Here is a 15,627-nt window from a genome sequence, read left to right on the forward strand (position 1 = left end):
GAGACAGAGAAAAAAATAAGAAATTTTAATTAGTTGTGAACCCTAAATTTATACATGAACTTGTAATACCTAAGTCTAAGTCTTTTAAAAGTAGAAAAGCCCACATAGAACCATAGTCTGATGTACTGCCTTTATTCCAAATTATAAGTTATATTATTTTTTCTAGGTATATAATTTTTGTTAAGCAACTAGTAGATGTATATTATGCCTATATACATAATAAAAACCACAAATATAAAAAAAAAGACAAAATGACCTACAATTTTAAAAAGAGATACTAGTTTTCTAATAATGGATAGCGAGCCAATCATGTTTGTCCACCATGTATTAATATATTGAATGTAGTAAATCATGTTTATCCATCTTATATTAATGCATCAAATATAGTTTATGTTTCGAAGGTCCTTAAACTTGTTTCCGGATCTCTAATATCTCAAAATATATAATCTAGCTAGGTTCTCCAAGGGGTGTAGCTGCCTGAACCTCGTTCTATAATCATTAAGAAAAGTTCCTCAAATTTGACTCTTTGTTCAGTGCACAACCTAAGAGCATGTTCGCTAGTCTAAAAAGCCATGACTGAAAATACTGTTCGCTGATGCTGATTTATTATGAGAGAAAAACATTGTTGATTAGAAAAAAAAAAGTACCGAACTTTTTTTTGCCAGCGAAGAGTACTTTGAGAGTAAAATTGGAGGATAAACGCCACTACGAGGAAATACCGAAACCATAAGATTCCGAGAAGTGACGAAAGCGTTCTCGTCACATAGTACCCAACGCATCACTTCACGCATCTCCTTTCAGGTACAAGCACGAGAGGGTTGTTCCTGGACACAATAAGCCCTGGCTTCTCCTCCACATCCACCTCGCCGAGCGGTGCACGCCAGTCGAAGCAGAAGAGCAGATTGGCGAGCAGCAGCTCGACGACGGCCGTCGCGAAGTGCACGCCGGGGCAGCTCCTCCGGCCCATCCCGAACGGCACGAGCGCGAAGCCGCCGTCGTGCCACGGCTTGTGGTCGCTGAGGTCGACGCCCTCGGCCAGGTGCCGCTCGGGCACGAACCGCGCCGCGTCGGGCCCCCACGCGCCAGCGTCGGTGCCGATGGCCTTCGCGTTGACGATCACCCGCGTCCCGGCGGGTATCTCGTGGCCGCGCACCGTGCATGCCTCGGTGGTCTCGCGGGGCACCAGCAGCGGCGCCGGTGGGTGCAGCCGCAGGGACTCCCTGATGACCGACTTGAGGTACCGGAGCCGCGGGAGGTCCGCTTCCCGGACCATGTCTTTGCCGCCATCCACGGCGCTGCGGACTTCGCTCTGCGCCTTGCGGAGGATGTCTGGGTGCTTGATTAGCTCCGTCATCGTCCATTCCAGCGCCGCCGCCGATGTTTCTGTTCGGGCGAGGAAGATATCCTGCAACCATGCATGCACGTAAACGTTTCAGTCTTTCAGACGGTGCAGCAGCCCGACATCGATCGAGGAACATATATACAACTAGAAGCACGCATGTACCATCAAGATGCCTTTGACTGCCCCACGGTTGCCGAATGTGCTCCGGTGAGCTGGATCCTGGTGCAGACGAAGGAGCACGTCAACCAAATCCTCCTCCTTGGAGCCCGCTTGCTTGCTTAGATGGTCGTGGATGAGCCTCTCGTAGAACGCGTCGAGCTCATGGAAGTATCGCTCCAACCCCCTCCGGAGGCCGCGGAGCGCGTCCACCCACCCGAGCCACGGCAGGTAGTCAGACACGAAGAAAGCGCCGAAATGCTTCTGCGACTCCTCCAGCACGGCCGCAGTCTCCTCGCCGTAGTCGCCGAAGGCGACGCGCATCACGATCCTGTTGCTCGCCGAGGTGAGCTTCTCGCTCAAGTTCACGGCCTGAGAACCGGCAGCCGACGACGCGTGCTCCGCTACGTCGGCGATGAGCGCGGCAGCCTCGGCCTCCCTGGCGTCGCGGAACCCGCGCACGCGCGGGGCGCCGAGGAGCTCCGACAGGCACGCGCGGCGCGCGGCGCGCCACAGCGGGCTGTCCGGGGCAGAGAAGGTCATGTCCTGAAGGCCGTAGGAGAGCCTGGTAGACGCGCGCTGAACCGGCCGCCCAGACAGGGCGCGGTCGTTGGGCTGGAACAGGGCGCGCGCCGCGTCGGCGGTGGAGACGACGAGCGTCGGCACGGAGCCGAGGCGGAGCAGCATGAGCGGCGCCGCGTGCTTGGCGGCCAGCGCGGCTAGCGAGGCGTGCGGGAGCCGCCCGAGCTGGTGGAGGTTGCCGATGAGAGGGAGCCCTCTTGGACGTGGGGGAGAAGGCGAGCTGGTGCCCGGCGCATCAAGAAGCCGTAGGTGCCTGAAGAGGAGGACGGTAACGAGGACGAGGACGACGCCTGCAAAGAGCTCGAAAGCTTGGAGCGTATCCATGGGCATTGCTGGCCCTGGGTAGTGGCGCTCAATTGCCCGTGGTATTCACCAGCTATTTCCCTGAAGCGCTATAAGTAGTCTGGCAATAGCAGTACATATATGGACTAAACGTAGACTTGTCATGAAGTGCTTTAATTTGGTCACTAAAATAGTTGTATCGCTTAGCCGCCGGGAGTGGTCATGGTCATCAGGTCATGGTTGTTCCCTACCGCGGTGAGAATGGAGTCATGTATAGGGGCCCAAACTCGAAAAAGAGCTAGAAAAAGATGAAAAGGCCTACAAGTTTGGCTCTGTTCGGCGGTGTCTTTCTCTAATTGCTTTGGTTTGTGAAGCAAACAGACTAAATGAAAAGCCCATCAACATAAGAACACAATTATAGAATCTGTGCTGATCAATAAATTTATTATAAAAATATATTCTGTAACTAATCTAAGAATATTAATTTTTGTATCATGAATGTTATTACTTTTTTATATAAATTTATTTAAAGTTCAAACTGTTTGTCTTCTTAAAGTCCTCAACTCCTTTTCTGAATCTACTGGCTTAAGGGTTAACTTAAACTAGTTTCACATGGTCCCATCAACATTTTTGATGCAAAACTCAACCTTCTTTCCAACACCTTTGTTTGTGCTAAAGGCTCCCTGCCCTTTACCTATTCGGAGATTTCTGTAGAAATTACCAAGGTAAAGATTGAAGACTAACTCCTCCTTGTTTCAAAGTGTCAAAGAAGGCTTCCTTCTACTACTATTTTTTTTTAAAAAAAACGTGATCAGAGGGAGAGAGGCCCCCTACCGTATTTCATTAAAAAGAAAGCGATTCTTCCCGATCACGAAAAAACCCTCGAACCCTTAGCTACGCCAACGAGGAGATTTCTATTTACCCCCAGCCTGAAATTCGCTCCCATGAGGATTCGTACTCAGGACTTGAGGATGCCGCTAGAAAGCTCTAACCGCTTGAGCTAGAGTCCTTTGGCTCTACTACTATTTTTCTCTCTTAGGTTGGTAAGTTAGAAATCACCAATGCTATTCTGACAACTTTTCACTTGAGTGCTCTTGCCCTTCCAAAAGGTGTCCTCAAGCAAATAGATAAGTTTAGAAAGCACTGCCTTTGGAGGGAGGCTAACATAAATTCTAAAAAGGTCCCATGGGAAATGGTTTGTGTTCCAAAAGGACTAGGAGTTATTGATTTAACGAAGCACAATGAAGCCCTTCCTCAAATTCTTCTATCACAAAGATATTCCCTGGGTAAGCATTAGCAAATGGAAAGTTGCCAAGTCACATTAAAAAAGACTCCTTTTGATGGAGAGATATCCTAAAGCTACTTGATTGCTTCAAATCTTTCACCTCGATTCAGGTACAGAATGGAGGATCATGTCTCTTTTGGTCAGACAACTGGATTCAGCAACCTTTGAAGATTGAGTACCCTGAACTCTTTTCCTTTGCTAAGAATAAAGCTATCACTATATCCAAATTCCTCTCTCAGCAGTCACTCTCTGACCTCTTTTCACTGCCACTGTCCTCAGAAACATTTCAACAGCTTCAAGTATTACAATCTTTCAGAGAACATTTTTCTTTAACTAAGCAATAAGACATCTGGACTCCTCGGTGGGGAAGAGCAAAAGCATCAATAATCTACAAGCACGTCATTGGTCATAGGCAGATCCCTCAAGTTTACAAGTGGTCGTGGGAATGTTTTTGTCAGTTGGACTCATACAATTGTGTGCTTTGTCAAGAATCAATTAAGGAAATAACTGAACATTTGTTCCTTCAGTGTCAGTTTGCTAAAGATCGCTGGAGCATATTGGCATTGTAATTTAGGCAGATCAAAACATCATTGCAGCAGTTGCTCAGATCAAAGATCAATCTCACCCTACCTTCTTTATGATGGTCTCAATTTTAATGTGCTGGGCAATTTGGACAGTTCGGAATGACAGATGTTGAGTCAACCATCAACTCAGCTAAAGCAGTATACACAAAGGAAATAAAGATCCTTTCCCTAATGGCTAGGACAAGATTATTCTTTGTGGATTCAAAGTCCGTTGTAATCGCTCTTCTTTTTAGTTTTTTTTTTGTTTCTTTCTTTGTTTCTTAAACTTGTAGTTTATCTGCGCTGCTCTACTGCTCCTTTGCTTCTTTGTACCAGTGTTCTATTCAATAAATTCCTATGGAGGCTCTTTGCCCCTCCAATTTCTTAAAAAAAAAAAAGCTATCAGCTCGACTTGAGACGGGAAATAATAAATGAAAAAATATGCACATCAGAACGGGCATGCAGAGGCAGAGCTATGGAACTCGTATCGTGCCAACCCCGGAGCTTACCATATGAGAAAGAACAAAGCGGTGACGGTGTCGTCATCTCCCCTGGCGTTGCTGGATAGCCTCTAACACATGGCTGCCCATGTGTCAGCTTGCATGCACACCTTGCATTTAGTCGGAGTTCGACGACCATGTATTCTATCGTCCCATAAAAACCATGAACATATCTCCCAATCTGGCAGTCTCTCTCCCTATCTGCGCTCGCACCTTGTCTCACACGCACAAGCGGAGCAGAGCAGAGCCATGGCGCTTCTCTTGCTCCTCGCCTTCCTGCTGGCAACGGCTGCAGCCCCGGCCGCCGCAGTCGCCATGGACAACGGAACACACGACGGCAGCAAAACCGCCACGTCCGCGGTCCAGTCGTGCATCGGCGAGGGGTGCGAGCAACCGGCGCAGGCGCTGCCAATCTACGGGTACCCGCCACCGGCGGCACCGTCGCTGCCATCCGCACCGCCGGCGCCACCATCGGTCCCGGGCTCACTGACGCCGTGCCCGCCGGTGACCGTCGTCTGCTGCGGCGGCGGCGGCGGTGCCGGGGGGCAGTTCCCACAGCAACCGAACAACTACGGGCCTCCTGCCGGTGGTTACGTGCCCTATTACAGCAACGCCTCTGCCTCGCCTCCTGTGCTGCTTGTTCCCGTTACTGCTGGCTACTACGTCATGGCTGCAGCTTGCATCTTTTTACTGTGGACTGTGGTGTAGTTACTCTGGCATGTACTAAAACGGTAGCTTCTATCTCGGGTTAATATATACTCCTGAGGCTGAGAAGTCGAAATTAAAGGGGGGTGGGGGGTGGGTGGGGGCCGGGGGGCGCATGTATACTATGAGTAAATAATAAAAATATAGATGAGGGAGATGTGTATACTCGACGTGTTGGGTTCAACGTAATGGGGTTCAAGGGTAAATACTGTCGTGTGTAAATGTGCTTCACGGCGTCTCCATTCTCCTCTGATATTACACAACAAGCCTATAATCTGTTGTAAAAAAAAAAACCTGTAATCGATCTCGACGAGCTTTGTAGCTCGATAAAGCTAGCGATTTTGATTAAACTTTAGATGTTTTGACTCTTCAAAACTCTTAAATGTTTTATAATTTGAGATGGAGGGAGTAGTTGTGAAAGATCATTTTCAATATGTACTTGTAGGACCACATTGATCAAAAGTTCCTTTTTTCAATCCTGAAAGGGGAAGAAGGAACATGACAGACGGCACTTATTGGCTGAAATTAGACCACAAGATCACATCGCTTGGATATCACGTCCCATTTCAGGCAGCGACGTGCAGTACAGTGTCCTTATCTCTTAATTATTAATTAATCAAGACTGAGCACTGGTCACGCATCTCCTTTTAGCCACAAGCACTAGCGGGTTCTTCCTGTGCACTGTCAGCGCGTTCTCCTCCTCAACATCCACCACCTCGCCACGCGGCGCACGCCAGTCAAAGCAGAGCAGCAGGTTGGCGAGCAGCAGCTCCACCACGGCCGTGGCGAAGTGCACGCCGGGGCAGCTCCTCCGGCCGACCCCGAACGGCACCAGCGCGTAGCTGCCGTGCCACGGCTTGTGGTCGTCGAGGTCCGCGCCGTCGCCGTCGCCGTCGTGCCGCTCCGGCACGAAACGCGCCGCGTCAGCTCCCCACGCGTCGGGGTCCATGCCGATTGCCTTCGCGTTGACGACCACCCGCGTCCCGGCTGGCACCTCGCGGCCGTGCACCGTGCACGGCTCGGTGGTCTCCCTCGGCACCAGGAGCGGCGCCGGCGGGTGCAGCCGTAGGGACTCTCTGATGACTAGCTTCAGGTAATGGAGGCGCGGGAGGTCGGATTCGAGGACCATGTCTTTGTTCGACACGACGCTGCGCACCTCTTGCTGCGCTTTGGCAAGAACGTCCGGGTTCCTGACTAGCTCCGTCATCGTCCATTCCACGGTCGCCGACGACGTGTCTGTCCCGGCAATAAACATGTCCTTTTTGGCATGCAAGCACAATGTCAGTCGTCGATCGATGCAAGCGTATACATACAGTCGAGGAAGCAATGGCATGCACTTTTGTCTCTTACCGTTAGGATGCCTTTGATCTGGCTACGGCTGCCGAACGTGTTCTGCTGAGCCGGGTCATTGTGCAGGCGGAGGAGCACGTCAACAAAGTCCCCCTCCTCCTTGGATTTGGTGCCCTTGTTGATGTGCTCGTCGATGACCTTCTCGTAGAACGCATCGAGCTCACGGAAGTTCCGCTCCAGCCGCCTCCGCAGGCCACGGAGTGCGTCCAGCCATCCAAGCCACGGCATGTAATCGGCCACAAAGAAAGCGCCCAGAAGCCTCTGCGTCTCCTCCAGGACAGCCCTAGTCCGGACGCTGTCGACGTCGCCGCCGCCGTCGTCGCCAAAGGCGACACGCCGCACGATCCGGTTGGTGGTCGCAACAAGCCTGTCGCTGAGGTTCACGGGAGAGCCACCGTCCCTGGAAGACGACTCGTCCGCCACGGCGGCGACGAGCGCGGCGGCCTCGGCCTCCCGGACGTCTCGGAACCCGCGCACGCGCGGGGCGCCGAGGAGCTCCGACAGGCACGCGCGCCGCGCCGCGCGCCAGAACCCGCCGTCCGGGGGCGCGAACGAGACGTTCCGCAGGCCGTAGGAGAGCCTGGCGGCCGCGTACAGCGCCGGGCGGCCCGACAGGGCCCGGTCGTTGTGCTGGAACACGGCGCGCGCCGCGTCGGCGGACGAGACGACGAGCGTCGGCACGGAGCCCAGGCGGAGCAGCATGAGCGGCGCCGCGTGCCGCGCCGCTAGCGTGGCCAGGGACGCCTGTGGGCGCGCGCCGAGCTGGTGGAGGTTGCCGATGATGGGGAGTCCTCTTGGACGTGGGAAAGGAGGCGGCGGCGTGCTGGCGGCGCGCCTCTTGGAAGGTGAAGGCAGCATGCGCTTGAAGACGATCATGGTTGCGAGGACCAGGAGAACGCGTGCAAGGAGCTCGTGAACTTGGAGAGTCTCCATGGACACTGACATGCCGTGCTCGTGCCGTGCTCATCTACTGTTTGCCCATAGCTGCTGAGGCTTATATATAGCTGCAATTTGGAACAACGAACTCCACACCACACACGCAAAAATAATCGAAAAGGAACGAATGGTAGAGTTCGCACCAAGCATAAAGATGCAAGCTTCACAAAATACGTAAATGTTTTTGTTTTTTTCTAGCTTGCACCACGTGATGCAAACTAGAAAAACATTTATTTTATCAAGCTTGACGTTTTTATCTTCCTTCTTGATTCGACCGATATCTCCGCCAATTGTCACAACACCATTATCCTCCTCCTTGACTTGGTTGACGTCGTCGTCTTCATCACCTATATACTCTTTGTATTTATTGATGCCCCCAAAGTGTTAGCCACTACAATTGATCATCGAGCCTCTTGGTCAATTGATCAAAACCTCACGTCTATCTTTCACCACTCCTGGTCCATCAGCACGACATGTCCGTATTTGATCTTTATCTCGCCGTCGACCGCCGTCGACCACCGTCTCCAAGCTCCACACATACGCACCATAAGTCAAGAGACATGTTGCATAATCCAACCCACGTCATAGTTCACCGACTCAACCTAAGATGTAAGTCATATGATAATCACTCATCACAACCGAACCACAAAGGTACATATGTATCAACCTTGTGTTCACATCATCTTTGATTGGTGACCAGCTGCAATTTGGTGCCCATGCAGAACACATTTTTCTGACCAAACTATTGAGAGACTAGATTCTTAATTGTATAGTATATTTTATTCCTTGCAGTAGGACACAACTTATACTTAAGTGAACTATTTTATTCTCAGAAATGCTATATGACACATGTGTGTTTTGTGGTTTGTTGGCACATGAATTTTATGGCCGCTGGATGAAGACTGGAGCACCGGATTTGATCTGAACTGTTCTGCTTGTTTTGTTTCGCTGACGTGCGGGGCCCACTCAGGCGTTACTGTTTGAAATGGGGAGTCGCGCCTGTCTGTTTCTGGCTATCCCACTTTCCCCATCGTCTGGCTATCCCACTTTCCCAGCAACACTCGAGTGGAAGTAGTTCGTCCTCGGCGATTTCACCGGCAACCTCGCCGACGTTGCCGCTCCGGTGCGCCCTGTCTCGTCTCCCCACTTCCTTCCCTCGCTTCGTCGGTCGTCGTCTGCCCCAGAGAGTAGGAGCCGCCTCGTCCCTCCCGGCCCCGCCCGCGCCCCCCGATCCCGTCTGTCACCATGAATCCCGAGTAGTAAGTTCCTCCTCCCTCCTCTCCGTCTCCAATCGTGCTGCCGTTTCTGCAGCGTGCTCGTCTCGCGAAGTGAAGCAGCGCGTCTCGCAGCGTGTGGACGATGGTCTTCTCTCCATGGTTGTTCATTGCCGGATCTGTACGTGGCGCCGACTTCGACGACGACGACCTCGCCTGAGGGAACTAATTGCCGGATCTGTACGCTGGATGATTTTGGGTTGTGGTTGTGGATTTGGTTGATGGAAGAGATTGGGGCGGACAGGTGTACGATGCGCACAGGTGTGGGTGTGGTGTGGTATACTCCTATCCTAGACCCAGCGGAGAGAGAGAGATCAGGAGCAATGGATGGAGACGTCGGAGAGCAATACATGTGCACTGCAAGTTGCGGGCTGTGGCCTGTGGGCTGGTCTGGTCGAGGTTGTGTGTCTTCATTTTCTCCTTGTTCTTTGGTTCAGGGTCTTCGGCTGATAGTCAGATCTATCGATGTTAAACTTGAGGATTACTGTGTTCTTCTAGACTTCTGGTTCAAACATATCGTCAGTTTTTTCCCTTCTGTAGTTCTGTGTGATGGCACGATCGATGATTGTGATTTGTGACCCCTGAAGTTGCAGTGAGCACACCCCCCTATGGTTAATTAATTTCCCTTCTGTATGTTTTGTCTCATGTTGTAGTGGGAGCTGTGTCCTTCCTGCATGTGAATGAGTTAGCCTGTTGTCTTAGATGTCTATTTTTAACTTGATTCAAATTTGTCAGTATCCAGTTATAGTTTCCATTATATTTTTTTGCAACTGAAGGGCAAACATGCTTGTTAGAAATCCGTAGGCCAAAGGTTAAGAGAAGGGAAAAAAGAGGGGGTATGAATGCTAATTGTGGCGTCATGATGTCTTTTGTTTATGGTGCTACGAATGTAGGTTCAGCAGCTATGATCATATAGTTCTCCTTTTTTATTAGGGATATAATTTTTGTGGGGTCTTTTTTGTTGCCTATAGCTTTATATTTCTGATGTCCTGCTAGTCTGTGGCTCATGAAATTGAGGCACCATGGTGCTTGTTATGTAGATGGTTAGCTTTGCACACATGGTTCAGAACGGTTACCTTCTAATCTTCTGTGTTTTCATCTGGCTGGTTATTCTCTTTAGTAGTTTGTGCTTGTGTCTGTTTTTCTTGGTCTGTCATTTTTACTAGTTAAGCAATATCAGTAATAGCAGCCATTGAGCAGTACAATTGAACTCTTGCTTTCCAGGTAGCAGTTTGCGAATTAAATATCTGTGCAACGTCTCTTGCTACATATTCATCTAGTATTTAATTCTTGGAAGCTAGTATTTGTGCTTAAGTCTAGTTGCTCAGTTAATCTTGCACAATGGTCATCTAGTTTAGTATTTACTGTCTTTTCAGATCTTGTGGCTGTTCTGGTGCTTTTAGTTTTAGTTTCAGGTAGCGCTTTTGGCCTGTCCAGCAGTAGTAGCTTTAGCTTATCGTGTTCTGCTAGTTTCCTGTCCAGTTCAGTAGTTTCTCAGTTTCCCTGCAGACTCTGCTTTCCGGACAATTCGTTTTATTTTGTCTCAATTTAGCTCGGTCAGTCCTTTTTGGTGCTGCGTTTTTCTAGGTGAACAATTCTTCATTAGTATCTGGTTTGGTTAGAACAGTACTGCAGCAGTGAGCTAAATTTTTACACTGTTTTTAGGCACGGTTTTCGTTATTTTCGATTCATATTATCTGAGATTGGTGTGTCAGATTGTCATGAATATACATTTTTTGTTAGCTACTACTAGTGCTACCCCTGTCTGAATATTTATTTTGTGCCTACTATGGTCCTCATGATATGCAGTTGGAGCTGTTTCTGCTGTTTTTATTTTCTGATATTTTTGTTGCTGCTGCAGGAGCTTTGAACTTGTTTATTTTTTCTGAGTTTTCTTTTTTTCTCTTTCTCTTTGTTTTTGTGCTTGTGTGCATGTTGGTCTGTGTACGTGTCCGTGCATTTTGGGTGTGGCAGGTTTGTTTATTGGGTTTTTTTCCTTGTTATTCTGTGTTTTTAATGTTGTTATCTCTATTAATTGTTATAGCTAATGTGGTCAAATCAAACTTGCAGATGTGGACACTGCAAGAAGCTTGCTCCAGAGGTAATAATGCTTCTCCTATCATGTGGTTCTATTCCAATCCCATCTGTTTTATGTTATGGATCCTTAAGTCATAAATCGTGTTTTCGTAGTTTCAGTAGGACATCTGAATCATTCTTGGGAGATTTGCACATGGCCCTGGAATTAAGTGTGCACTATTGGGCTCTGAATCTAGCTTATGCTCTAGTTTAGCTTTTATGCTTTGACTGTATATGTTCTGATTATTTTAATTTGATAGGCCACAAACTTTGAATAATGATTATTTGAAGCTTGACTGCTTGAGAGGCCATTTGCCCTGTTTGGTTATTTCAATGTTACTTTAGATTCTACTATTATCTGTTTCCCCCCTCAGGTGCCATCTAAGTAATAGCTTCCCATAGTGGGTCTTTAGGTTTATGCTCTGTTATCCAAAGTATATGGTAGGATCCGAACTGTTCTAACTGCGGGAGAAACTCAAAGCCATTCAGTTTTTGAACTAAAATTTGATCATATGCTGCACCCAGTACCACCAGCATTCAGTTTTGACGTAAGGAGCTGAGAAAGAGGAATGCAGTAGAAAGAGCTGCATGAATTTTTTTGTGATCCTGGAATTGTGAGTTTCTCGAATTGTGTAGGCTGAGTTATTTGATTTATAGAATTTGTGTCAGATAATAATTCTTTTTCAAATGTGTGATTATGTGTGTTTCCTCTGAACTGTTATTTGGGAATCAGTCATTGCTAGTTTATTTTCTGATTTGGAGGTCTGTTCAATTGTTACTCATCTTTTTTTCTCCGCATTTGTGCTGCAGGGCTCTGGAATGAAGCTCAAGGACATACCCAATGGTAAGCTCGGCCTCTTCAAATATGTTCCACTATTTTTGTCCCACTGTACTGGATATTATCTGTTTGCTAGTGGCATTTCACTGATTGTTGACTGACTCTACAAGATCTATGTAGCCATGTAACGTGATGTCTTGCCAAGTTAATGCTCTGTCCATTTCGCTCAGGGGTCGAAATAATTTAAGAGAAAAAAAAACAGGCCATTCTCCCGAGAAGACCAGTTTGCCTGTTTTTTATGAATTGGTAGAGTTCTGTAGAATATAAAAATAGTTTCAGTAGGAAATCTGAATCATTCTTGGGGGATTTGCACATGGCCCTGGAATTAAGTGTGCACTATTGGGCTCTGAATCTAGCTTATGCTCTAGTTTAGCTTTTATGCTTTGACTGTATATATTCTGATTATTTTTATTTGATAGAACCCTAGTGCCATGAACTTTTTTATTCTAAATTTAGTTGTTTATCTGGATCACTTACTTTTTGCTTGGCACCCACGATGCATTTCAAGTCCTTAAGTTTAAGAGGTAGTTAATGAACAGTACATGGTTCTTCTATGCCTTGTTGGGATCCTTGACATGGTTATTTGCTAATGGTACCATAAAGTTGTGCTATCTGTTTCTGGAGTTATCAATCAATTGAGTTCCTTCTCTTTTGCTTTTTGGTTGGTATTAGGTGTTAGTCAAGATGCCTTAATTCCTATGACCTGGCTACCAATCTTGGTCCTCGTTGATTTGAACTGTATTTGTTTGGTAGCAGGTGTGAGGAATTTATCTTGGTGCTGTGTTAGCTACTTGATTTGAAAGCTAATCTAAGTTGCTAGGGAAGTGATTCAAAGCAACTGATTTTAGTGGGTTTGTGTGTTATCCATCTAGAGTGCACAATATCAGAAACTCTGTATGAGATAGATATCTGATGCCATTTCAGACATGTGGTATCTTACATATTTTGGCACATCTGTTTCTTGTATTCTCTAAATTTAGCATTTAAGTCCATTCTGCTGCATCATAGATTTCATTGGAGGTCACTTGTGGACTGCAGTTTTGAAGTTATCATGTAACTGTTCTCATAATGAAGTTGTTTACTTTCAGGCTTCTGACGGCACCAGGAACTCCCCTATTCCCATCTGTATAAGTTGAGTCCAAAAGGTCCCCGGTGAGCCAAGCTGGAACGCCAAAGACTCGTCCAACTACCTTAAAATCTAGGGTTAGTCATTTGAAGATAACCTGTAGTCCTGTAATTTGGTTCTTGGGAGTACAATTATACAAAACTGTCATAAGAAATATTTCTAACTTTTGAATCAGCAGACAAAGTCAGTGAAATTCCACCTCATGGTGGGATATGAAACTGTACTTTGTAGAGAGGGATGGATGTCAGTCATATCAGGTTTCCTATAACAAGAAAGGTCCCAAAAGATGATCCATTGTCTGATGAACCTACTATAAGATTAACTGCAAAGTTAACATTTATTATTTCTGTTGTGTATTTGACGTGAAGTGTGCTTTTATGCTGTCCTCTGTTGTCTAAAAAGTCTTTTACTAGTCCTTATTGTGGAAGGTCAGGTGATGAATCCTTATTGAATTGGTAATTTATGATTTCTTACTAGAAATCCTTTGTATTGCTAGGTTGTCATGTTGCTGTTGTAGTACAATAGTAGGAGCTCAAATATTTTAACTGTGTGTTGCATATACTGTACAATAAATATGTGTGCAGTACCCAATTCTTGATTGCACATTTATAAGTAGTAAATTGCACACTTAAATTACTGCAATTATGGTGTTTAACATGTGCAATATCCAGTCTTTATATGTAACTTTCCCACTATTTTGTTTTCCTTTTTACATTTCATTAAGCAGGAAAGCATATGTTCAGAAAGCTTGCACTAGGAAAACTCTTTTACTCAAATAGTCCAAGTGTAGCATTATTTAGATTGTTTGACGATGAATAATATTGCTCTAGCCTAGATTTGTGTGAACACACATCTGTGTTGTCTCATCACCAAATGTCTGAGAAGTAGGTTAAATATGGTCTTTCTTGATTTTGTAAATCATATCATTTTGTGTGTTTCTTATAGTAATATTTTTGTGTCTTGTTTTGTATATCTTGTTTCAGCTTTAGCAATGATAGTGGTATCTTTGCAATGAAGAATCTTGAGCTTTGGGACCTAAATGTCAATTTGGTGGACAAGTTTTGTGAAGATGATGTTGACCATCTTCGTATCAAGTACGTCAATGACATGATTTTCAATGAATTCAATTGTTCTGATGTTGGTCGATCAAAAGTCATGGAATATGATGCCGAGGTAATACTAGTTGCAATGTCACTTTTTTGTGTACTGTTCCATCATGTACTCAATTGATAGTTGATTCTAATATTTTTTTCCTCATGTCTATGCAAAGTACTACAAGAGAGAATGACCTACATGTTTGTGTCCAGATCTTGTGTTTTAGGTTCCTGTTATATAGGGTGACCTACATGTTTGTGTCCAGATCTTGTGTTTTAGGTTCCTGTTATATAGGGTGTAGGTTCATGCTATTAGTGTATGGTACTTTGTAAAGAAGCAACTATGTTGATGAGAATATTTGGAGCTACAGTGGTTGTAAATACTAATCTATAGTCAGTCAAGAGGATACAGTAAAGTTGATGACAATATTTGGTACTATTTGCATCTACAACAAGATGCATTTTTTGTTTTAATGCTTCATCTGAACTGTTTGTTTTATATGCATTTTTTAGACTTGCTTTCTCTGTTAGTGTGTCTATTTTGTCCTCTATGTGTTAGTGTAGTAACTTTTGATAGCAAAAGACAAGGACAAGTTTGAGGGGTTGTGGAGGTCCCTCTTCTTCTTTACATTACCATCAGAATGATGGTTGGGATCAGACGATGGAAGCTGCTGCACTAAAATCCAGGGTGGTGTATGTAAGTACCTTTTTATTTTAGTTCTAATTTTTTAAGCATGTGTTAGGGTTGTATATTGCCTTTGTACATGCTCAGTTCAGTGTACTGCTGATTTTAGACTAACTCCACTACTCTAGAAAGATTGAAAGGACTAGGTAGTGAAAGAAAACATAGAAACCTCACATTTTGATTTGTGTTAATTTTGCTTTGTGTTTACACCATCTTGAAATCTATTTATTTTGATTTGTGTTAAGAAACACCTCCTATTTGTCCTTGTCCATTCATAGAAAAAAATTGTCTCTTGTGATTTGTGCTAAAACATCTTCAAATCTGTTTATTGTGCTTTGTGTTTACACCATCTTGAAATCTGTTTATTTTGATTTGTGTTAAGAAACACCTCGTATTTGTCCTTGTCCTTTCATAGAAAAAAATTGTCTCTTGTGATTTGTGCTAAAACATCTTCAAATCTGTTTATTGTGCTTTCTTATTTGTTAAATTTTTTTTCTTTGTCATTTTCAGGCAAAGTACCATCTCATCAGGTTCAAGGAGCAAAGAGGAAGGATTTGAGAGCACCACGAATGCTTACAACTCACCCCATTAGCCATGGGCTTGCTTATGCCACAAAGAGCACTCATATGTGTAAGTATATCAAGCGCTATGTTTCAGCTTAGGAAACCTTAATGGTTGCAAAATATGTTGTAACACAATCTCATACACAAAAACATCTAAATGAAAAGCATAGCTTGTGCATATTTGTTCTGGTATTGGTGGAACCACAGAAAAATAAAACATCCGGTTACACAATTGCAATCGCCATCAATGTAAATTGCAGGTATCAGACA

At 45.7% G+C, this 15,627-nt stretch overlaps 2 protein-coding genes and 1 long non-coding RNA gene across 4 annotated transcripts; 2 read left to right on the forward strand and 1 right to left on the reverse strand.

Annotated features, from left to right (window-relative positions):
* LOC8073592 (cytochrome P450 71A9) lies at window positions 635-7,756 on the reverse strand. Of its 2 annotated transcripts, XM_002448004.2 has the most exons (3): window positions 6,766-7,756; window positions 6,098-6,673; window positions 635-1,138 (listed from the first exon to the last, which is right to left on the reverse strand). In XM_002448004.2, exons 1-3 carry the CDS (start codon window positions 7,708-7,710, stop codon window positions 779-781), a joined length of 1,881 nt encoding a protein of 626 aa, XP_002448049.2. In that variant the 5' UTR covers window positions 7,711-7,756; the 3' UTR covers window positions 635-778. The 2 variants fall into 2 exon arrangements, with proteins under 2 accessions (XP_002448049.2, XP_002448048.1); XM_002448003.2 differs by lacking the exons at window positions 6,098-6,673; window positions 6,766-7,756 and adding an exon at window positions 1,505-2,764 and having other exon boundaries at window positions 635-1,405.
* LOC8058723 (H/ACA ribonucleoprotein complex non-core subunit NAF1) lies at window positions 4,884-5,708 on the forward strand. Its single transcript, XM_002446627.2, has one exon. The coding sequence runs from the start codon at window positions 4,960-4,962 to the stop codon at window positions 5,416-5,418; it is 459 nt and encodes a 152-aa protein (XP_002446672.1). The 5' UTR covers window positions 4,884-4,959; the 3' UTR covers window positions 5,419-5,708.
* Window positions 8,707-15,547, forward strand: LOC110436382. Its single transcript, XR_002454281.1, has 6 exons — window positions 8,707-8,960; window positions 11,046-11,076; window positions 11,862-11,895; window positions 12,978-13,092; window positions 13,999-14,806; window positions 15,305-15,547. It is a non-coding gene; the product is annotated as an uncharacterized LOC110436382 (long non-coding RNA).

This window comes from Sorghum bicolor, chromosome 6 (assembly GCF_000003195.3).
Source record: "Sorghum bicolor cultivar BTx623 chromosome 6, Sorghum_bicolor_NCBIv3, whole genome shotgun sequence".
In the NCBI taxonomy this organism is placed as follows: domain Eukaryota; kingdom Viridiplantae; phylum Streptophyta; class Magnoliopsida; order Poales; family Poaceae; genus Sorghum; species Sorghum bicolor.